Raw genomic sequence first — 23,778 nt, forward strand, 5'->3', positions numbered from 1 at the left:
AATCGGCTCAGCTCACTAGCTGGAGTGACCTGACTCACACTCTGCACTGAGGGCTGGCTACTCCATCCAAAGTAGATGCGGACAGCTCTGCCTCCTCACAGGCTTGGATCTATCTGGTTGGGGAGCAGCTCTGTGGAAAGGGAGCTGGGGGTCCTGGTGAACAACAAGCTCAATGTATGTGAGTGAACTGTGTGCTGCTGTGGCAAAGAAAGCCAAGAGGATGCTGGGTTGCATCAACAAGGGCATCACCAGCAGAGATAAAGAAGTCATCATCCCACTCAGCTCTTCTCAGGTCACACCTGGAATACTGCATACAGATTTGGTCCCCACTATGTAAAAAATATGTGGACAACCTGGAGAAGGTGCAGAGAAGGGTCACAAAGATGATCAAAGGACTGGGAAGCCATGAGAGGAGAGGCTGAGAGAGCTGGGTTTGTGCAGCCTTCAGAAAAGAAGGCTCAGGGGAGACCTTACCACCATGTTCCAGTATTTAAAGGGTGGCTACAAAGAAGGCTGAGACTCCCTTTTTACAAGGAGTCATACAGAAAAGAGATTCCAGTTGGACACAAGAGGAACATTTTTCACAATGAGAGCCATCAGCTGCTGGAATAATCTCCCCAGGGAAGCGGTGGATTCCCCAGTGTTGGACACTTTTAAGATTCAGCTGGAAAGACTGCTGGGCCATCTTGTCTAGGTTGTGATTTTGCCAAGAAAGATTGGTCCCTTCAACCTGGTACTCCATGATTCTCACTTGCCCAAACTTAGTTTTTTCTTCCTTAAATGTTGACATACTAAATATCCCTTCTCCTGGGATTTTCCCTGTCCCCTGCTTAGCCCTCACCCCAAGCTCCTGTGCCCTCTCATCTTGCTATGTTTGCCTACCAGGTCTACTTTATGGAATCTACTGTGTCTGAACTTTACAGATGTTACAAACCTTTAACCAACCCTTTTTGAGTTGATTTCTGAGTTGGGGGAAAAAATGCAGCAATACAGATGCACGTAATAGTGATCCATTCCCCATGGTCTGGGGCTCCACATATGCCCTACCGCCATGCACACTGGATGTACATGCAGGCTAAAAGAAGGATCCACACAGTAAAGGGTTTCTGGTGGTGAGACAGATCTCACTGAGCTACTGAAGTTGGCCTCCACCACACATTTTCCCCAGAGCCTACCAGTATCAGCTACCCCAATCCAGCATGCTCACCTGGTTTTGCCCAAATTGCCATTTGAGGTGGTTTGCAGCGGAAGACCCACCTGCCAAAAGACAGCAGTGTACATGTCCCTTCTGGCCAGCCCTGCAGCGGGGAGCCAGGAGGGTCGAAAGGAGGCAGCCTGCAGTGGGGGGGGGAGGTCTCTGCAAATAGCCACCACAGGCCCAGCTTACCTTGCCACGACATGATTTGCAAGGATTGTTTGCCAGAGACCTTCAAAATCTCAGTGAATTTAGGGAGCTCCTATAAGCTCATTGTGGGTTTAGCAAAATTGTGTCTTTTTCCCCCCCCTGAATGTAGCAATTCAGAAACACTAGCTTGGCATTTACAAGGCACTGCATTTAATCATACTGCAAACTAGTTTGTCTAAAACAGAGATTTAAAAAAAGCCACCCTAGGTCTACACTTAACTTCCAGGGCAGCACAGTTAAAACAGCACAGTTAAGGTGGCTTGCGTCTGTGGCCTGTTTGCACTGAATGCTGTCTGCCTTCATCAGAACGTAAGTCTGACTTTCTGCGAGCACAGATGTTTCTCTTAAGGCTGGACACTGGCATGTGTGTTGCTGAAAGGGGAGAGAATAGCCTGACTTAATGGTCTTCCTCCTACAGATACTTACACACTCACCTTAGATTTCCTATATCCTCTCCCACGTTAAGTGCTGGCAAAGAAGATATAAATATTTACTGAGGTCGATCTGTCTGAGAACACCCTTGTTGCTCCCAAGGTGCCAGCTTACCAAATTCCACACAGTAATTAATCGCTTCTGTGATTCAAAATAGCTTTGACAGAGGTCTCCGAGGCCAGCCCCTTCTTCTTGGTGTTTGACTTTGGTGATTTGTCCGGATAAAGCTGGTGTAAACTGATCACGCAGTTAATAACAGCCCACTTCACATGAAAGCGATCTGCTTGGGTGGGAAGTCGGGAGATGTCGGGCTGACGTGGACCTGCATGTGAAGGCACGTACAGAAATGCTGGCCACGCCGCTCCAGTCTGCATCTGAGTGCTCTTACTAAAGGGAAGACTGGCTGCAAGATAATGATGTTTGTTAACAAGACCCTTGCCATCATGGAAGCAGTTGGCCTTATTTGCCTTCAGTGTTTCTGCATGCTGCCCTTTGTGGTATTTGGTTTCCCATGTATGTGGGGAAATCCGCCTGGTGCTCTGCATGTCTGCTGGAAGGAAAGGCCACTAGGAGAGCCCCTTCATTTCTCATGGAGCACCTCACAGCAGTTCCAGAGGTGATGGGGTGGCTAAAGAGAAGGACCCAAAAAGGGATATTGCATGAGTTTCACTCAAAGCAGACAGTGCAGCCCAAGTGAGATGTTTAAATGCAACTCTCACCATAAGAAGGAGCTGATGGGAAGGGATGTGCCCGAGGACTGACAGAATAGGAGGGTTATCACCACCGGACAGAGACAGCCCCATACAGGAGCTGTAAGTCATGAAGGAGCTGGCTGTATGGCGGCAAAGTCCTTAGGCTCAAGGTTCACTACCTGTTATGTTAAGGAACGTCCCCAGCTCTTCAGGTTAACCAGAGGGGCAGCCCTGGAGTCTGAGAGCACAAGCTAAACCCACTTCAAGACATGGCTGAGAGAGGGCCTCCAGGTCTTACAGCCAAGAGAATAGAAACACCTGCATGCTCCTCCCATCCACCTCATTCCTTCTCCATGTCCTGGGCTAGAACTGGCATATGGTTTTCCACCTCAACAGATGAACATATTTGTTATTCTTCCTGTTCATCCTCCTTCTACAGAAGAACAGAGCTTGGCTCCAGAAGTGCATTGATGCAGGACTCTCTGTCGAAGCAGTTTACAGCCATGGGGGTTACTCAGTTCTGCTTTATATAAGCCAGTCATAATTACGTGTTGATAATACGGGGAAACAAGCTTCCTTGGTGAAAAAATACAGACCATTGAGATTCTTATGCCACAGCCATAACCTTAGTATCTGAGCACTTGGTGCTGACTGCAGGACAACAACTACACATCAAAGGGAACATAGCAGGGTCCCAGTCCTGCATGTAGCAGCATGGCTTCATGTAACCCCCACTGCCAGCTCACCAGATCCAGCACCAGCCCAGCAGCATACTTCATGAACTCTGAATGGCAAGACTTGGAATGCTTTCCATATTTAGATAGTAAATAGGGCTTTTTTAAACATACCACTCCACCCCAACTCGCAGCATCTTTTGGGAAACGGGTCCATTTTTGTACTGAAGAAAGAAAGCCCTGTGTATTCACTAACATAGAGGAAGGAAGGTTCAATCTGCAAAAAACATCAACACCAGCGAGCTGCCTTGTTCTCCAGGAGAAAAACTGCCCTCAACCCCTGATAGGCACTGTCAATCCTAGCTCAGGGAAGACCATAGACCAAAAATCTGATGTGATGTGAGATACAGTGAGAGGAAGATGTGCAGGCAGGGAGATTCACAGGAAGGGACCACAGCATCCCAGTTCTGCACCTGCTTTGGGTCCAGATGCATCACGGCACCTTTAGAAGAGCAAGGCAGCCTTCAGGGTAACACCCCTGGGCTCACATACTGCTTCATCCTGGAGTGAACACTTTTCCAGCCCTGCCACGCATCATCAGGCCATGGATGTAGGAACTCACACCACGAAAACCCCTAAAAACCCTGTGATCTCTTTAACACTAAAAGCATGTATTGGTCATTGGTGCCTCTTGGGCTATTAAATCAACCACTTCTTAAGGAGAACAGTGTCTAAGAGTGTCACACTTAGAAAGGAAAATATGCTGATGTAGTCTCTATTCCAAACACAGAAACCAACCAAACATACACCTTAACTTTAAATTCCCCTCCTTTCCCTCGCCTTGAATCCACAGCGGCTCTACTATTACCTTGTTGACTACTGAACTGCCAAATTTCAGGTTTCAAACTGAAGATGGCTTTGAGCTGGAAGAGCTCAAAAAAGCCCTCGAGACCACAGAATGACCAGCTATTTTTCCCCTCTTTGTCATTTTATAATTTTATGACCTAATGTGTAGTGTATTCAAGAAAGCAACAACATAGAAATGACCCCTTTTGCCTACTGACCCTATCTGCTCCCTCTGGGGCTTTGAGTCACATTGCCTGATTTAATAGCAGTGAAAATTTGTTTTTAGCACTGTGAAGCTTGTGGAGCTAGGGATTAAAATTTGGAGTTTATCCTGACTTGGCCACCAGCGTCACAAAGCAGCAATGCAGCAAGTAACTGTCCCCAAATCCTGTGAATGCATTAAAATATTGGTTCTTGTGATGGAGGGAGTGCAGCAGCCAAGCCCACTTAAGTGTGAGAACTGTACGCTGCCTGCATAATGGCTGGGCTTATTGCTTTTATAACACCCAGATGAATAAACTACTTAATGCTGCTGCCAAGCTCTGAACATGGGAAGGTAACCCAGTGAAGAGCCCTGATGCCTGCTTTTAAAACTGCAGCTTGGAGACTCCAAGGAAAACCAGGACCAAAGCATGTCTCAGCACCTGGGACTGACAGACGGCTCCTGGCTGCAGGGCTACAGAGGGCTCACACCAGATTAGATGATAACTCCTTTGACCAGCCTCCCATGAGGAGGTCAGGCTGGAGAACCAAGTCACCCCTTTTACCCTTAAAATCCATGAAGTGAACTTCACATCCAGCCAAGCCCAGCACTTGCACGACATGGCATGGGAACCCATGGCCTCGGTGCAGCAGGCCTCATGAGGACACACAACAGCCACTTGGTGGCCAACAGCTGCTGGCACGCACTAGCCCAAAGGGTAAGTCCATCACCACACTGGGATGGAGCAATAGGACTGCACTGATACACAGCCATGCCCAAAGCCTGGCTGCCAGCCCTGGAGGGGTTCCTAATCTGGCTCTGGCTCCCTGCAGGCTCCCAGTGCCACAGGCAGCATGGGGCCTCTTCGGGTGCACATGCAAGAGAAGGGGACAGCCTACTGATTCACGCTGGCTAAGTTTTGGCAATGCCGCCTCATCTCCCTGTGCTGTGTCTGGACATGGAGTAAATAATACAGCCACCTCTCCTCCTTGGGGTATAGTCATTTCTAGACACAGGAAAAGCAGGGATCCTATTGGAAATGAAGGGGGCAGCATAAGCAAATTAATCAAGTAACTTGGAACAGGCTGAAATGTTTGAGAGGAAAGAAGGTAGTCAGTGAATGAAGAACTTGCAGCACTGTGATGCAGGGAACAGTGGCTAGAAAACAGACAATACTCAGAAGACAGAACACTCAATTTTTGCCAAAATTTCAGAGTTACTGTATTGTCCCACCAGCCCACAACAGCACTCACAAGGCTGCTGTACAACACCTGCAGCATGCAATGTTTCCGCTGCAAACAGGCAATCCTCTTTGCCTGCCTGAAAATGCATTTCACCTACTATGCACTGCTAGGCAAATGCTGCGTAGCAAGCAACATACAAGCACAAGAATCAGGGTTAAAACACCTCAGCCCCATGAATTCAATGGCCGCAACCTCAAATGGGGGTCTGGACTCCACCCTGGATTCAAGACGTCTCCGGTAAGTCCCATTTTAAGTGAGGCCCCCTCTTCCATTTCCTTGCAGATACAACCTGCTCCTCCAAGAGCATCCCACCTTACATACTCCTTCTTGCTTCTGCACTCAGAGCAAATACAAACATGGCAAGAAGTCGGCCCAGCTTGTGTTGGATGATTACCTGTGTTGGATCATTACCTGTGACACTGGACACCCTGGAAACATCCTGAGCCTGGGTGGAGCGGTTTCGACTCTGTTGCCGGCGCCTGCTCGTTGCTGACCTAGTGGTCCGTACGTGAACTTCACTCACTTTGAAGAAGGCCACCATGAAAGGCTGTTTGTCGTAAGGGCCATCTCGGCCCATAAGGCCTGCTTCTCTAGGATTTACACTGAAACCTTCAAACCAAACAGAAAAGGAAGTGTTAGACAAAAAGTGCATTTGGATTGTTCCATTCAACATCTCGGCGTCCCCATCTGCAGTGCTTCCTTTCTTCCTGCTCATACTTTGCTTTTTTAACCACTAAACATTCTCCTCCTGCCACCATGACCCATGGATATTTTTATGATAGCACACCATCCATCCTGGGTGAGGGGCTTGCAGCACCTGGGTCTTTGGTACCCCAATGGCATCTCTACTTCAGTTTAGGCACTGAAAAGGTATACAGATAGATATGTAAACTACAAAGCCCAGATGTGTCATGAAATTATTTCTGCTGCCCATTAAACACGAGAAGCAGAGATGGGATTAGGAGAGAGCAGAGGGCAAAGAGATGGGGTGCTTTTGTCAGGAGCACAGGGACGGCTCTCAGCCCATTTGGGAAGGTGGAAGCTGGCACTAATGTTTCCTCAGGAAGAACAGTGGATAGTCCCTCTGGTCTCACTTGACCCCATAGGTGTGTCAAACTCCAGCATGAAGCAACAGAAAGAAAAGATAAAGTTGGAGACTGATTCCTATGGACAACAGATGTCATAGTCATCTTTGTAGTCACCTTCTCCTCATGTAGATCCTATTCTTCCCCACTGTTTATATTCCAACACTTAATTTCATGCTCATTTGCAGCTTTTTCTCTTCCACTTTGCAAGTTTCTGTGGACTGTGAAATGCTATTGTTGCAGACACCCTCAGAGGAAATAGCCTCACACAGAGACTGCATTTGCTTCTCCAGTACACAGCTCCCATTTCAGGTTTGATGAGATCGGAGCAGTGACGGCAGCTGCAGCAGCCAGGAGGGTTGCCATAATCCCATATGGGGAGGCGCATACCCACAACCCTGCTCAATTCTCTTCCTCTAACCCCTAAACCTCATCCCACCTGGAACCCCAGCTTCATGCCCCCTTCCACCTCCAACCCAAGAACTGGTGCCTTACCCCAGCCCACTTGCACCACCTCATCCTGGTACTGTTCAGAGACACCTCACCTCACTTGTGAGGAAAGACACGTCCATCATGGGACAGCCAAGAACTCACAGCCCTCTATATGTGCCCTCAGACTGTTGCTCGTGTTGTTGGCTACAGCTGCCTACAAAGGCAGGGTGCTCACCCCCATATCACAGCTGGTCTCTGTCAGCACCACGTCTAGACATCATACAAGAGACTTGCGAGGTGACTTGCATTAACTTGCCCATAACCTACCATCCCGAGTCACCACGCTCAGCTGCAGTCCCATGTTGTGCTGAGGGTTCATCACCCACATGTTACTGGTGGCGGTGACATCAAACTCCAGCCAGCCCTCCTCCGAGGCCCACACCACCCGTGTGTCCAGTAGAAACAGGTCAGAGGCCCTGCAGAGGAAAAGCATAATGATAATATTGTGTTGTCTGGGATTTCCTCCCCTGGCTTTTGCCATTACAGAAACAAAACTTGAAATCATTAGATGTTAACAGATGATGTTACATCGTGATGTTAACAGCTAGGAAAAAACCCAACACCTAAAATCTACCTGTCTGTATCCAGAGTTTTGCCAGGAGATGCACATGCTTGCACATGTGAAATCCAGGATTACAAAGGCTTTTCACTATTTTCTAGGCTGGAGGAAAGCAATTCTGCCCCTCAGATCTGTCCAGTATCTCCACCAGCAAGGGATTAGTAAGGTACTCTTCTCCCTGAAGAATATAACGCTAGCCCAGCAGGACAGTGCTCAAACTAACAGCATTTCCAGGCATTTAATGGCTTTGTCAGAGGTGTTGCATGGTTTCAGCCCCCTTTCCAAAACACAAACAAACCATAATTGACCAAAATAAAAAATAAAACTCAACTAACGGGCCAAGCAGCAAGCAGTGATGGCCACTATAAAGACATTATTCCAAGGCATATCAACAGGGATTAGAGCACCTTGTTCCCAGAATCTTGGCACTGAGTCTCATTCATAGGCTTCACCTTCAAATGTTATCAAGTCTATACATCCATTTTTTTGCTGCATTAAGTGCCTATCAAAACTCAATGAAATGAGTTCAATGAGATCAGCTGGAGAAGCACCCAGAAACACCATGTATATTTTCCCACTGTATTATAGGCATAACTTTCCTGCGCAAGAGAGCTACAATTCCTATCCTCAACCTGTGGCCATCACCACAAAATGGATACTGGGTGTCAATCCCATCTTCACCTCTCTTCCTCCCTGGATTTCTTTTTTCTAACAATAACTTAATGGAAATGAGAAAACAGGTACCTGCCCCTTCCACCCATCAAAGGTTAACTTCAGAAAAAAACCCAACATTTTGATTGAGTTATGTTTTATTTTTGGCCAACTGCTATGTCATACTGCCCAGCAGCTTGGGTTGCATGAGATCACACGTGGAAAAATAAGCACTTAAGTATATTAGGGCTCCTAGTGCAGCTATTTTTACAGCATAGAGGCTTTCCTCTGCCTTGCTGGTAGCCGCACACTCTGTGGTTGACTCAGCAGCCTTTCCCATAGGGGTCTTTGCCATGGCTCCTCCAATGGGAAGAGGGTTCAGGAACAGCTCTGACCTTCACTTCCAACAGCAGTGAGCATCTGGGGATGGCCAGCTGCTACGTGTTTTGGAAACCTTAAGGTTGAAAGAGTTGGGCTTTCCCAGGCAGGGTATATAAGCTGAAGTATTGCTTAAAGGAGACCACAAACAGCAGCTGCAGCTGAGACCACTCTTACCCTGCCCAGGTTTAAGAGAGGAATGAACTGCTAGGTCATTCCCACCTCTGAATACAACTTACACGTTGGTCCTCTCCAGTGCCTGAAATGGACTATATCCAAAAAGGGGTTTTCCTAGCACCTGACATTCCCCCTCACACTAATTGCGTTCTGATCTCCTGTCCTGCCTGCCCTCCTCTAAGTGCCATTATCTTCCTGGCACTCATCCACTCCAGACAATGCCCGCTGGAGCCTCCAGAGGAGAGTAACTTCAGCATTACATTCCCCCCAAACATGTCTGGCTGGAGAGCCATTGGGAACTCCTTAAGAGCAAACCCGCATGAACACTCAACCACATGGGAGTAGTCAGATATTCAAAAACATGAAGAGGAGGCTCAGAGTTTACATTCCCCATTGCCTTGCACTTTGGGAAGGCAGAAATCAGACAGCTGTAAAGCCTGAAAGCACCACCATACAGCATCATCTAGCACATTCCCCTGAATTCCAGGCAGGATCAACTACCTCCACATCACTCCTGAGAGATGTTTGCCTGACATGATCTTACAGATTTCCAGACTCAGGAATTTCCACCTTTCCAGGAAATTGAATGTGTTTCATTTATCTCCCTGAGTGCAGTGGAAGATGCATCTCACAGACTTGATGCACTCGATGCATCTCACAGACTATGCCTCTACTCATACATGTCAGAATATGATTTTGGGTTCTTCACAAAACTCACACTGTTAACTGACGTTCATCGTGTGATCCACTATAATCCTTAGATTCATGCTGCTGAACCGCACAGGACCCAGCCATTTCCTTATGGTGTATTTACATCACTGATTTTTCAGGTCCAAATGCAGTTCTTCTTTCTACCAAACCACACTTTCCCCCTGCCCTGAGACTTAACCGCCATCATGATTAGATGCACTTAAAATTCGGACTTGCTTTCCAGTGCATCTGTCCCACCTTAGTGTCCTCCACAAAAGTAATAAGCAATGGTACAATTCTACCAAATAAAAATCCTCCACTTTAGCCCAATATGTCACACTCATTTTGGAAAGATTTCAATTCCTTTGTGAAATGCAGAAAAATGGACAACTGGGCTCTCCAATCCAGTTAACTCTTTGCAGTAAGTCTCACACAGGACTTGTTTTCAACCAGTTATTCAACTGACTTCTGCATTATTTGACCGGAAGCCAACACTGAAGGTTCATCCCACAGGCGTTGCTTTGTCATAGTAGCAATGCTAGCAGGTAACACGTTCTAATACTTTCTGCTTAAGCCTGATTTCAATTAATGTTTGCCACCCAAACTTCACCAGGCTGCACAAAATTGCATACAATTTCTTCCTAGCTTGTTTTATGGCATGAAGGTTGTTAAAAAAGTCGCCTTTTTCCAACAAAATTAGGGAAAAAAAGAAAATTACTCACATAAAAAACAATCCCAAGTATTTAGCTGAGTGTCTTTAACCACTCCTTTGTATTTTTCAGAGTAGAAATGTTGTATGTCTTTCCTCCTTTAAGAAAATCACTTCAATTTTGGCCAAGCAGAAGAACTTGAAAATTGCTGCCCACACAGGCTCAACAGAGATTCAGAGTTTAGCAACAAAATCCTCTGGACATTCTGTATGCAGGGAACATACTTTCTCCTCCTTACCCCCTTGATAAACCAAATACCATGTATCAACTGACAGCAAACTGCTTTTCCCTACAGCCACATAGCGGAGAAGAAATGTTGTTATTACTCCTGCAAAAAGGCTGTACAATGTCTGATCTTGGAATGGAGACTAAGAGATCTCCCATGCTGGCCCATGGTGGGAAAGAAAGAATATCTATTTAGAAGGGAAAGGGTGAAGGATTTGCTGCAGTGGTGGGGGACACATGGACATGCAAGGACTGGATGGAGAGACCCTGGATAAAAGAAAAAAGTCTGCAAAGAAAAGAGAGTAAAAAGTACTTATGGCCACCAAATCTCTGTGAATCAGGCCCATTATCCTTGACTCAGAATCCCTCTGCATCCAGAAGCAGTAGGGAAACTACTGAAATCTTCCTGCACCAATGGCTCACAGAGGGCTACAACCTGCTGCCACTGTCATTTGCAGCAACACAGCTGCCAACAAACATAGTGACAGATGTCAGTGATGTGAGTCTTACACTTCCAGTCTTGCTCCAATGTTCACAACTGGAATTTTCTCCCCCCTCCCGTTCTGCTCTCTGAAGACCAGAGAAAACACATTTATTTCATTCCTCTCTCACACGGCTGCAAAAGAAAAGTGGGAAGCATGAGAACTAAAGCTGCTACATAGCCTTATTGCCACTCCAGCTGCTGGACTGTTGGATGATTTTGGCAAAGACCATTTTTGCCATGGGTGTTTGCATCAGCTTCTCATCTGCATGATGAGAACATCATCACTAGCTTTGCCTTGTAGCCATGCCAAAACAAGAAATAGCGTAGGAAGCTGTAAGATACCATGCTGGAGAGTGTTACACACAAGTAGATGCAAGCCCATAGTTAAAGCAAAATCTCAAGAGTGGACAAGAAGGTGAGAAACAGATCATATACTGTGCAAGCTGCATGCAACAAACTCTTGAATTCCTAGTCATTAATTGATGACGTTGATTGTGTGCAGTGAGGCGGGCAGTGGCCTTTCGAGCAAAAGCATGTAACCGTGTACGTGGTCACATTAATGGATTATTTGAAAACTTCAGCATTTGAGAATAACAGAGGCAAGATGGGACTTAAGGGAAACAGGAAGGGGGCAAGAAGAATGGGGAAAAAACTAGAAAAAGAAAGGCCAGAAGAAATATATGAGCCAGCATCGTTGAGCAAAGAGGAATACCTGCCCTCTCAACACAGGCTGAAGAAAGCAGAGTCAGCCCAGAGGTTTAATGCTCAAGCAACTCCACATGTCAAAGGACATCACAGGACCTCTGGCACCTGCACAACTGGAAATTCAGTGTACAGAAGATGAATTTCATCACCAAATCAGGCAGCTTTTTAATATCCTCTCTGTCTAAACCTGCCTCTGTGGTTTTATACAGCTGCTGTCATCTCATTATCACTATGGTGCCTGACAGTCTCATCTTTACTTTCACTGTGCTTAACCATCTGGATGAGTTCAGTTAATGATTTTCATAATAAGGGTGCTGCAGGCAAAATATGTATTAACCTTAGATTATTAATGAAAAGCAAGAGAATGGCAGAAACTGAGGCAATGACCTGAAACAACTTTCCTGAGACAAGAGAGGACATTAAATGGGAAGTTGCAAGTTAGAGATTCCCAACTCAAAACAGGAGGTCTTTGTTCTGGATCAGGGCCCTAAAGTATGGTCTCAAGTCCCAGGAAATAAATGGAAGTGTTTCCATGGCCTTCAGAGGACTCTAGAGGAGGATGGAGAAGCAAAGGTCAACAGAGCAATCACAAGTGGCTGGAGTAAACAGAAAGTACACAGTTTACTGGAGAAATATGGCCTGTATAATTCAGAAGGCAGGATTTAGCTCCAGTGTCCTCGGAGAGCGAGCTGATCTGTCAGATATAAATATCAAATATAGCTACTATTCTTAACGCCGGCATCCCAACCATGTACCCAGGGCATTTATAGGAGAAACAGCTTGCATTTAACTTCAGTGCTTTTCCCGCTGTAAGATAAATATTTTGTTAACTGAAACCTCTGTGTAAACCTTTCAACAAAATGTCTCTGGGTGCTAATTCTCCTTAATTGAACACTAATTAGATTAGAATTTAGTCAAATTAGTAAGCAGGTCAAGTGGTTAACCTTAGTTACTAAGTGAAATGTTCACATTAAAATAATTTCTCTGTTCTGGGTACACATTACAACATGGAACTTTGCTACAGGAAAAACACCAAAGCTATAAAAAGCTAAATTTAAAGCAGCGTCTGTTGAAGTAGGTTTTTTACTTTCCCACCCTCCCTGGCCTTCTTTCCCCAGCCAGGCAGAAGTTTTACCAGGGAGGCAGTGAGAACAAACAGAAATCTCACCTTCAAAATGACCAAGTTAAAGGTCTCTTATTTTAATTACAGATCTCGGAACAACATTTTGGCCTAACTTCAAAGCTCGCAATTACCCAGGTGTTTAAAGGATTGTTACGCATCAACAGCCATTTACCAAAGCATTAATTACTGTAAGTCTCTAAAACTTTCCTCAGCTGAACCTTTTTGTTTACTTTTCTTCAAAGACAAGTTGACATAATAGTCTAGACTGCCTAGCAGCAGTTTCTCAAAAGGGAATTTTGCACAGAAGTGTGTGGGATTTACATTTTAATTAACGCACTTTCTAAATACTCTCCTGCTTCCTTGGGATCCGAGTCTTTAGTTCGCACTGACATCAACCTTCTGTAAAAATTTTCCTGCACATAGCAAACTAGCAAGTTTATTTGCACTTATCCACTAATGACGGACTAATAACTAGAATAGATGAATCTTTGAAACTGCAGCCTTTTCAAAGGAAATACCAAGAGCTGTCCACGTACAATGACACCTACTTTCAAGGTGAAATAGAAGGCCAGCAATTGGGCACTGATTTGCAAAGATTGACAGCCACTGGAGGAAAAAGTACACAATGGGAATGCTGGGACACTCTGGAGGGCGTCTGCAATTCAGCACAGGGAGGGGAGAGCCATCCTGGATGTATCAAGACACAGAGGCACACCAGAAAGGGGAAGTAAGCTCAGTCTCACACCACTACCTTTCTGTCTGATAAGAGCTCCCATGTGCTGAAGTGGCTGTCCTGTACCACTGCAGGCATCACCCCTGGCAGTAAAGTCTGCAAGGGCAGAGGGCTAAGACTTGTAGACTCACTGGAAGAGCAGCAGAGAAACTCTAGTTTCAAGGCTACAGCTGGCAAAAAGTGGAAGATCAGAGCCTAGAACTAGTGGATGTTGTCTCCCCATGCCAAGACTGTGGGAAGCTCAGCCTACAGGCCTGTTATAATCCAGCAAAGCCAACACTGATATTTGAGTGCAAAGGTGTCCCCCCACATCTAGCTCAAGGTCTTGAGCTTCAGGCTCTGAGGAATGAACATTTTACCCACAGGAACATAAAAAAAAAAATGAAAAAGTCGTTACAGGACAGAAGATGTGTTTCTCGTTTCCTTAATTTAATGAGACTAAGGAGTATTCTAGCTGCAGTGATGGCTACAATAATACACCTCAGAATTTAAATGCACCTTGAGGCATGAAGATATATGAGAGGGAACAGGGTAGTAATTTATCTTTGTCTTTCATGAAAAGAAATAAGGCACTGATATGCTACTTTTTCATTTTGTTAGAAAAAGCCAGCTGGCTATGGAACCAGTAAGTTTCATCCAGAAAAACTTTGACTTTTAAACTACTAAAAAGCAGCCACACTAAACCACAACAAATCGCATCCCCACAGTGGGAGTTGAACTGAAACGTGGATAGACACTTCTCCATAGCATCATGGAAACAGCTCTATCGTATACAAATATATGCACACTATATACAAATCTGACCCCAACTTGAAACAGATTGATGCTAGCTTTGTCATTTGTATTACACAACCCACTCCAAAATGCAGTTGAGGACGGTTATTTATTTTCTAAGCTATAAACACTGCCGGCAAATCAATTTGCCCTTTAGATTAGAAGCTCGGATCACATTTGTATAAATATCCTGTTGCAAAGAGGAAGACTTTATTAACACTGTAACTGGCAGCTAAAAACCAGTGGGTGTCTTAACCCTTAAGGAATTAGTGCTCAGTAGAAGAAGAACATACTCCCCAGACAGTCACTCTGCACAGCTATGGGTCCACACGTGTCTTATCATATAGGAGAATCTTTCTGCAGATCAAGTCCTCATATTTCATTCTGGGTGCAAACAAAACTGTTTAATAAACCTTGACCATTAAGGTACCATATCTTCCTTTGATCACTAACACAGGCCACTGTGTTTTTCATACATCAGTTGTTTGGACAGTGTGGGAGTGGTTTGAGGTCTGCGTTAGCAGGATATTTACACTTGAAAACATACTTATGATCCAAACCAAGGCCTAGTATCTTTGATCAGCCATAAACTGCCCTCCCTAGTTCTGACCTGACACCTCTCTGGGTGAGAGACAGAAACTTTTGAGAAGGAAAAAGAAATTAATGAGCTGTTTCCAAGGACAAACTTATTTCTTCCTTTCCCTTGCAAAGGTCTCACTTACATGGCAATCCACTCCCAAGAAGTCAGAGGGCTTTGCTGGCTCCTCCACAAAATCATTGCTACACCTTAGACATAAGCCCATGTGCAGGACTTAGCTGTGCTTCGCTACCACCGAAAAAGAGGAGATTCAAGGTTGTGCAGCTCCTGTCTGTTGAAACTAAATGCCCCCTCAGACATGGTAAAGGTGAGATAAACAGCTGGAAGCTGATGCCACTTGTCTTCCTGAACCGGTGCTTTGGCAAATCTCCCTGCTCTCTGCACATACCAAAGGTAAAAAGAAAAATCCGCCCTAGCCTTCAAACAGCCCAGTCTCTTAAGCTCTGGGAGTCAGAAGCCAAAGGTCCAGAAGAGGTATTACCTGTTCTCTCTCCCACATCAGACCTTTCAGTCCCCAGCCCATTTCTAAACCCAGAGTCATGCCCCTCAGAGCAAACCAGACATCAGCCCTGTTCAGTAAAGCTTCTTCTTCACGCGATCTGAAATGTATACTGCTGATGACTGGCCACAAGCTTGACCCATCCTGAGGAGTTCATTAATCTCTTCACAGCATCCCACTGACGACTCCAGCAGTTTGTGTTATCACAAAATGTAGCCGTTAGCTGCAGTTCAGTTAGAAAACAAAAGCCTAGTTTCTAGGCACTGTTTTTTTTTTACCTTAGCAAAGGGTGGAAGGAATGGGGAGATGAAAATATTACTGACACAAGTGAGTCAGTATTAAAAATGTTTTCGCTTTTAAGAGAGAATGTACTTAGACCACACTGTCCTCAGTGTGCATTTCTTAGCCTGGAATCTCCACAAGTATCATTCTCATATTTCTGATGGCTTTGAACAAGGAAAGGGTCAAATTTCTCCTCATAGCTTTTGTGCTATTTCAGTCAGCATTGATTTCTGATCATTCATGCTCTCTCCACATACACCCCTACCTAGGAGACAGCCTCGAACAGGCCCATATAATCCTTGCTTTTAACTTTGGCTACAGTGGCAAAAATCAGTTCGATAATTCAGTAACTGGCAAGAAATTTTAGCCTCAGGCTTGGTTTTGTTTTTAGCCATCAGGGATCAGCCAGCAGTGCCTTGCAATTCCATGCAGCAGCACGCACATCTGGGCTGGAGTCACACGCTCATGCTGTTACTGTCCAGATGAGGGGTTTTTTCCCTTTGCTCAAGTAATACTGAATTAAGCCACTTCATTACACTTAATTGCAGCCAAGGGATATGTCCAGTCTCCGAGCTTTGGTGAAGATCTGTATGTACTGAAGCTTCCTCTTATCTCCTGCCCTCCCAAACTCATTTCTTTGAGAGGAACAGGCAGGTTTCTTTTTCTTTATATGTTTTCCCTCAGAGCTGCATGCTGCCTTTCTGTTGCAGACTGCTGGTTTAAATCCATTCATGCCAGCTGCCCTGTTAAATATTATTTGTGCCCAAAAGTATTTTATTAGCTACCAATAATCGCCTCAGACAACTGTTAACCTCATAAAAGCCAAGATTAACATGGTGTCTTTGACCTTTCTATGAAGACTGCCAATGTTGACTGAACAGGCACTTTCTGTGGCCTTCAGAGACTAATTTTCCTGACCAGAAGGAATATTTGTCAGCAGAACAAGATGGAAAAATGTGCTATGTCAACTCCTTCTGTTTCACCTGCTAGATCCCCAGCGAGACTTCCAGATCTGTACAGACTCTTCCTTATGCAATAAAATGTCATAAAATGCCAGGAAATATCAGGCTGTCCAAAGGAAGTGTGACACAACTTTTTTTTTAGTATATCTTTTTTTAAGTCAAAGGCAGCTGTTATTTTCTGGATCATAAAATATCTGCTAAAATGCAACAGAAGCCTTACAAATATTTAGCAAGTTCCTTCAAAAAACCCAGTGCTGCTCCTCTTGTAATTTAACCTTCTAGTGTTCTCAAGAGGAAAAGAAAACATTATCTTCCACATTAATCTACTGAGACAAAAGGAGGAGAAAAAATCACTTTGGATTTCCCTCCCCACCCCCAGTGAAAGCATGTAAGTGAACTGATAATCAAAGCCCAAATGAGCTGAATAAAGCTCCTTAAGACATAGCAGAAAAATCTGAGGCATTCCCCCCCCCTGCAGAGATAGACGTGAACAGTTAGATACAAGTTTTTAGTATTTGTTTTCAAGAATGTTTACAGGCCAAAGCCCACCCAGGTCACCAATGCAGCTGCACGTTCCAATCTGTAGCAGCAGTAGCCTATGGAGTCAGAGCCTCAACTGAAGGTAAAAATGAAAGTGGTAAGTAGCTTCTAATATCTGTCTTTTAACAGCTGTATACTTTTAATATATACACAACAATTAATATAAATGACTATCAATAAATATACACTTTTAGATACATACAGAGAATACACACACAGGCATCTAGTTATACACAAGCACACGTTTTCATATGTGGTTTTGTATTTTACATGTACATGAAAGAGTCCTTTAAGCTAAAAAGGGTGGAAAAGGGCACATCCTTTTTACAGCTGCAAGAATCTGTGAGCAACATCTTACCCACCTCTGCACAGATGATGTGACAAGTCCTTTTAGACTCATCCGAAACACAAGTTTCTTTAGCCAAAGGTCTCCCTCCTTCCCACCAGTAAAAATAAATAAATAAAGAAGAAAAAGAAACAGAAAGGGAGCCTTCAGGGACTGGATGAGTCAGAGGTTAGTAATGAACTACAGACACTCATCCCTGGGTCAGCAGTTCACGCCTAAGCCTATGTCAGGAGGGACGGTGAATTGCTGGCAGTCTGGACCTGGAGGAAGCTGCTTTATGATTCCCAGTCCCAACAGCGGGATCCCCTCACCATGAAAGCCAGCAGCAGCAGGAGGAACACGATGGAAGGGACCTGAAAGACCTGAAATACTCGCTGACTCTGGAGAGAGACCACCCTGGTGATCCCCACGTGAGCTGACACCTCTGCTCTCTCTGAAGGGAGCTCTTTAGCACTCAATGACACCCAGGACCTGAAGATGCCATAGCACCCAGTGCCATAGGACATGCATCCCAGCTTCACAATGCAGTACAATTTTGGCAGGTTTCTGGCATGGTGTTCAAAACAAAGATACCAGTTGCCAGCATCATTGCTGCATACAGCCCCTTTTAGAAAAAAGAGTTCACAAATGTTTTAGGAGCAGGGTACGTTAGGGGCCATATCCTGTACTTTATTCTTGTTCCCACAGTGCTTGCTGACTTTACTCTGAAAAAATGCTATATACACATAAAAGTTGACAGTTCTCCTACTCTGTGCCCTGCTTTGGTGACCATCACAGAGCAGCATATCGATCGCTTCCAGACACTTGGCAGAAGTTTTCCTCCAGCTGCAGAAGCAGAATCTCTACTTGTGAAATCTAAACCAGACCAACACTCACCATTTTTTATTTAGTGTGGCTCTAAATGAACAATACAGCTAACATCTATGAAGTGCATGACCATCCAGACTTCCACCAGCTCTTCAAGCGTGGGCATTGATGTAACATGTTAACCAGCTCGTACGTTACCCAAGGAGGCACTCCAGCAACCCAGCTCAAAGCTCAAAGGGAACACTGATCATCTAAAATTCACACCTTCTTCCCATCGCCTATATATCCAAGTATTTCCCTCCATTTGCCCAGATGTCACACTCCCCCCACAGAACAACCACCAGCTACTTGATGCTGTCCTCACAACAGCAAATCAAAGGCAGATTCCCCCAAAATGATATCCATGGAAAGGATGTAGAAAGAGGAATCAGAAAGGCTAATCCCCAGGAAACCTTCAGAGAGAAAAGAAACAGTTACAGTGCTGACACTTTTCAGCAGAAGTAATGAAACACTTTAGTACCACAGCATTACTCTGACATTTAATTGACTTTTGTTTCCAGCTTTCAGCCTTATGTGATTCCCTCATTCTAAACATCACCTTTTTTAGATTAATTACTTCATTTACACTCGTTTGGACTTTTGCAACAGATTTCCTACCCTGCCTCTGTCTTTTGCCTCCCCCACTGCCATTGAAAGCCCAGGAGTGATTTTGTACCTGTGGTCAGCATGCTGAATTTTCTTCTGCTTTATTTACTTAAATGTAAGTCCAGCTGAATGCAGGTCAAGTCTGCAGTAATTGCCAGTATTTTTCAAACAGGCTATGCTTTATTTATGCAGTAGTACTAGGTTGAAAGAGGACAGATGTATTTCAGTACACGAGCAATGCCAGCATAACAACTTTGGTTTAAAAATCTACTGCCTCACAGCAGATTCTTGTTCTATTTAAAGACAACACATGGACTACAATACCATGGACTTTCTGCAGCCAAGGTCCATTTTGCACTCTGCCATGCCCATTTTCCACAGGGAAATAACAGAACCGCATTAATGAGAACAATCCTGGTATTTATTTAGCAGTCCTCTCAACGTGAATGTGCAAGCTTAACTTTCCCCAGGACAGCAACTGGTGGCACAGAGCGAGCCCCTTCCTGCGTACCTGTTCTGATGTTCCTGCAGCACTTGATAGATGCTGATCAGGAAGGTTTGGTTTTTAAAGCTCCCCACAACGCAGTCCTTGTAGATGCGAAACTCAGCGGCTGTGACGGCCTCGCCCTCCGGAATCTGAGACAAATTGAATTTGAACTCCTTGTGGTGCCGCTGGTGAGGCGTGAACTCCTTGTCGTACTCAACTGCAAACGGGAGAAGGAAAAGGGAAAAGGGACCATGACTAAAATTTAACAACAACAGGTTCCCACATGCTGCCACCTGCTCCTCACAAAAAACAAACTCCAACAATCCTATTTTCTTCTCCAAAGATAGCTCGGCTAGTGCCAGGAAAGCTTATGTTGTTAAAGCCTTTCAAATACACTACTGAGAAGAGATGAATGTTCCTCTTCCCTAGCCAATGCCTTTGAGATTTCCTGTTTTCTAAAGCAAAGCCAGCTTTGACAGGTGAAATATGACCGTGTGTTTTGCTCCTGTGATCTGAAGCTGTGACCACCCCAGGGTTTTCCACCTGTGGATCTCCATGCTTTTTACAGCATTTCTTTAGGCCTCGCATCCCTCTTCCGAAAGAGGAGACAATTATTTCCATTTTGCTTTAGCACACACAGGCACAGACAAAAATAAGTGTTAGCAGCAGGTCACCCAGTTCCCTAACTGCCCTAGCTGGCTCCTGATTTTGTGTGTTAGCCATCAGACTAGCATGTGAACAGAATAAGATTAATGTGACATTTATAAGGGTTAAAGTAAACCAGAGATCCCCTTCCTATTGCAGAAGCTTATTTGAGAATCGGCGAGCTGAGGTGGAGTGACCCCTTTGGCTTTCTGGTCTTAGACCTCCTCAGGTACGTTATCGGGTATCGGGTTTAAGACAGATGCAAACTAGAACCCCTCCCTCTTCAGGCCTCAGGATTTGTGTTTTCTCTGTTTGAGGCTCCCTTTGCAAATTATACGTTTAGTTCCACTCTTGTATTACTTGATTACATCTCGGTTTAACCTGACTTTGATTTATTGTTCATCGTTTCTTCTAATTTTCTATTAGAAATTGCTTAAAACATTAACATATTACATAAACATACAAAATTACATCTTTAAAACCCTCATGAGAAAAAAATGAAGCCAAAAAACTGTTCCCACCAGTGCAACTGAAGGAGTATATCTCAGTGATGAATAAGTCGTCATTATATTGTCATTAGGGACATGATTACATTCAGAAGAGAAGGTGGTGAGGGAAGTTTGTCTCTTTGCTTTTTGTTGCCCTCCTCCCCTTCCCACCCCCCCGAATTAATACATCAAACTGCAAAGGCATCCATGAGCCCACCCTCACAACATCCCATGAGGTAAGCAGCAATACCCGTTTTACAGCTGGGATACTGAGTCACCAGGAGAGTGACTTGTCCAAGGACAGGCACCAGAGGTTTGCAGTGCAGCCAGGAACAACGTATGGACAGCAAGCTTAAGGTTTGTTGCTTTGTCTACAGGTTGCCTCCTTGAAGAGCCAATACGTCTCCTGGCTGCTGGGAACAGCCCATGGAGATTTTCCCTTCTATCCTTCCTTACTGCCTGCTCCACTTCATCCCCCAGCCCCAGTTTTGTCTGTGTCCTCTCCCTTTCCTTTGGCAGCCCTTTCATGTGAGCTGCCTCATCTGGCTGGGTCCACGTCCTGGCTCCCTATGAGACAGTTAGTCACATCCTTCTCTTTGAAGCTTGCCTGGAAATCTTTTCACCTCCGCGTGACTGCTGCCGAGCATTTAGTGGGACACTGCACTTGGAAATGCTGCATTAAGAGCTGCCATGGGGCAAACAGGCAGACTTGCAAATTGCTGTCAGAGCCGGATGCTACTGCCAATTTTGGCAGTCGTGCATTGCATCTGTTTGAGCAGTTTAGATGTCAAAAGACTGACAAACACAGGTGACTGGACCCTATGGCTTACAGAAATGAGGGGTGAAACCAGCATTTCCATCAGAGATTGCACCAAGGCAAATGAAGGTACCACTCACTTTCCAGTGCCACCTAGGAATTACCTAGCTGACCACCAGTTATTGGCAATCTGGGCTCACCTTTGAAGCACCTGCCCCTGCTTTTCATTGAGAATGATTCTGGCAATACCAGACTGGCTGGTATCACTCAAATGCACACCCTCTCAGAAGGGGCCTGAACTGCCTGGTTACTCCCTATCCTGGGGCAAGCCCTGCAGGATGCACCTCCCAGAACTGCATGGCCACATACTGTCAGAAACTTGCAAGCAACCAATCAAGAAACTACCTTCATCTGCCTGCAGCAGGATGACATGCCCAGCTTAGCCTTTCTACTTGCTGCTATGAGACGAGAGGATGTAATTAATGGTGAGGGAATGTCTAAATCCATGGGTTTGGAAAGACACGCGCATGAAGCAACAATTCTCAATTTAGAACTTGCTAAGTCCTTGGTTGCGGGTGTAATGACCAGCCAAAACCCACGTACCCTCCCGTGCTTTCACGGGGACAAGCTGACCTGTGGGCTCACAGCTGAACATGATAAAGGAGGATCAGGAAGAGCAAGGGGAAGGACACTGCCAGGGCAAGAAGCAAAGCTCCATCAGGGTGCCGGAAAACTAAAATTACACCAGGCAGAAACAGCAAAGGGAATATTTGACACTTTCTGCCAGCTACAGCCCCACGCGGTGAGATGCTACGTGGCCTCTCCAAGCACACAAGGGAGAGCTCAGAGCTGTCCCACCTGGCAGAGGGCTCAAAACAAGCCCAAACATCACTTCTTGTTATTCCTTTCCACCCTCAAGTCAGCTACAGCAGCCTCCCCTCCACTACAAAATACATAGTTTAAAAGTCATATAGCCAGACTTCAGTCCTTTAAATCAGGATTTTCCCACACGCTTCTTCAAAAAAGTGAAACATAAGCCACAAAAGGAAGAAATCCCAACAAAACATCTACCACAGAGCATCAGAAGTAGCAGCAGGCATGATGCTTGACTCCAAGTACCCTTTTCCAGTTTATAACTTGCCTCATATATTTACAATAGTATTTTCCTGTTTTTAAAACTTTCTTCCTTTATCCCTGCCCTTGTCCAAATGCCCCACACAATCACAGAAGCTGACTAAACTGCTTACAGGAGAAACCTTCAGACTGATTTCATTGTCAGGCTTGGCAGAATAAACAACCTGGAACAAACAAGGAAACCTTATTTTCTTTAATCCTTCAGATTGTGTAATTTAGCTTTTTTTCTATTATAGGAAAGGCATGCTCAGAAAGAAATACTGTTAAGTTGATGGTGAGCTCCTCAGATGCAGTCAGAAGCATCCCTACAACATCACAGGATGGAAAAAAGTCTACATTAAGCTTGTATGAAGCCAGTATAAAAGTTTAACGAGTTGGAAAGTTTTTCTGGCCATGTATCTTCCCATGATACAATGGAGGGTGCGGTGGGTTTTTTTTCTTTGTGGGAGTGGTGAGATATTTAAGTTCTATATACTCATTGTCACCCCATCAAGTTAATAATTAACTGTTTTCATTCAGCAAGACAGCTTAAAAATATAAAATGCCAACAGATCTTCTCTGGGGGCTTTTACCCCCTGGAAACTGTTCATTTTTAAACAAAGAAGTCAAGTTTTAGAACAGTAAAATTTGGAAAGGGAAGGTCGGAGCTGCTGGTTCCCAGGATTACCCAGTCTGTATTGCTATCACGATACAATGCATCAGATGACCTGGTATTCAAAATGCAGACAGCACACGCCAAAACGCAAGGCAACAGTAAAAAGGAGAAGTAATTTCTCAAGCTGCTTTCCAAGTAGTATTCTTCCCACATGAATTCATACAGGTCAGTCTGATGGGTGACACATGAAATCCAAAGCTAATTTCTGTCTGAAGATGGACATGTCCATGCTCCAGCTGCACAAAGCCCTTGCAGGGAAAATCAAGCAGCTCACAGCTAGGGCAGGTTGAAAGCAAGCAGTCCTGTGTAGTACTGGCCTCCCATAACCTCTCCCCAGTGGTGGCTGGAATGTCAGGACAAAGCCAGGCAAAACCAGAGATTGTAGTGTCAATACATGAACTACAGCTGTATAAAATTCATCCTCATGGTCAGATTATATTATCCTGACCATTATTACTCATTTGACAGAGTAGCTCTTAGATACTATAGATCCAGGTATGCACGTATCAGGGTGAGTTGGGAAAGGAGACTGTAACCAGAAGTTTTAGCCCATCGTGGGTGTTCTGTCCTCTCAGCAAAACAGACTGTCAGCCCCACTGTGCAGATCTCTGCCTTCACCCTAGCTGTGGCTTCGGCTGCTCCTTCGCTTGCA

General features: G+C 44.9%; 1 protein-coding gene across 1 annotated transcript in view; it reads right to left on the reverse strand.

The window, feature by feature from the left end:
* The window catches only part of BMP6 (bone morphogenetic protein 6), a 90,785-nt gene that overhangs the window by 7,034 nt on the left and 59,973 nt on the right, over window positions 1–23,778 (reverse strand). The window contains exons 2-4 of the mRNA XM_061346533.1: window positions 19,472–19,664; window positions 7,340–7,488; window positions 5,907–6,104 (exon numbers count right to left, since the gene is read on the reverse strand). Coding sequence (XP_061202517.1) covers window positions 5,907–6,104; window positions 7,340–7,488; window positions 19,472–19,664 — 540 coding nt within the window. The remainder of the gene's footprint in view (window positions 1–5,906; window positions 6,105–7,339; window positions 7,489–19,471; window positions 19,665–23,778) is intronic.

Source organism: Neopsephotus bourkii, unplaced genomic scaffold (assembly GCF_033783945.1).
Source record: "Neopsephotus bourkii isolate Nb327-2 ecotype Australia unplaced genomic scaffold, CSIRO-AGI_Nbou_v1 NB_272, whole genome shotgun sequence".
Classification (NCBI taxonomy): domain Eukaryota; kingdom Metazoa; phylum Chordata; class Aves; order Psittaciformes; family Psittacidae; genus Neopsephotus; species Neopsephotus bourkii.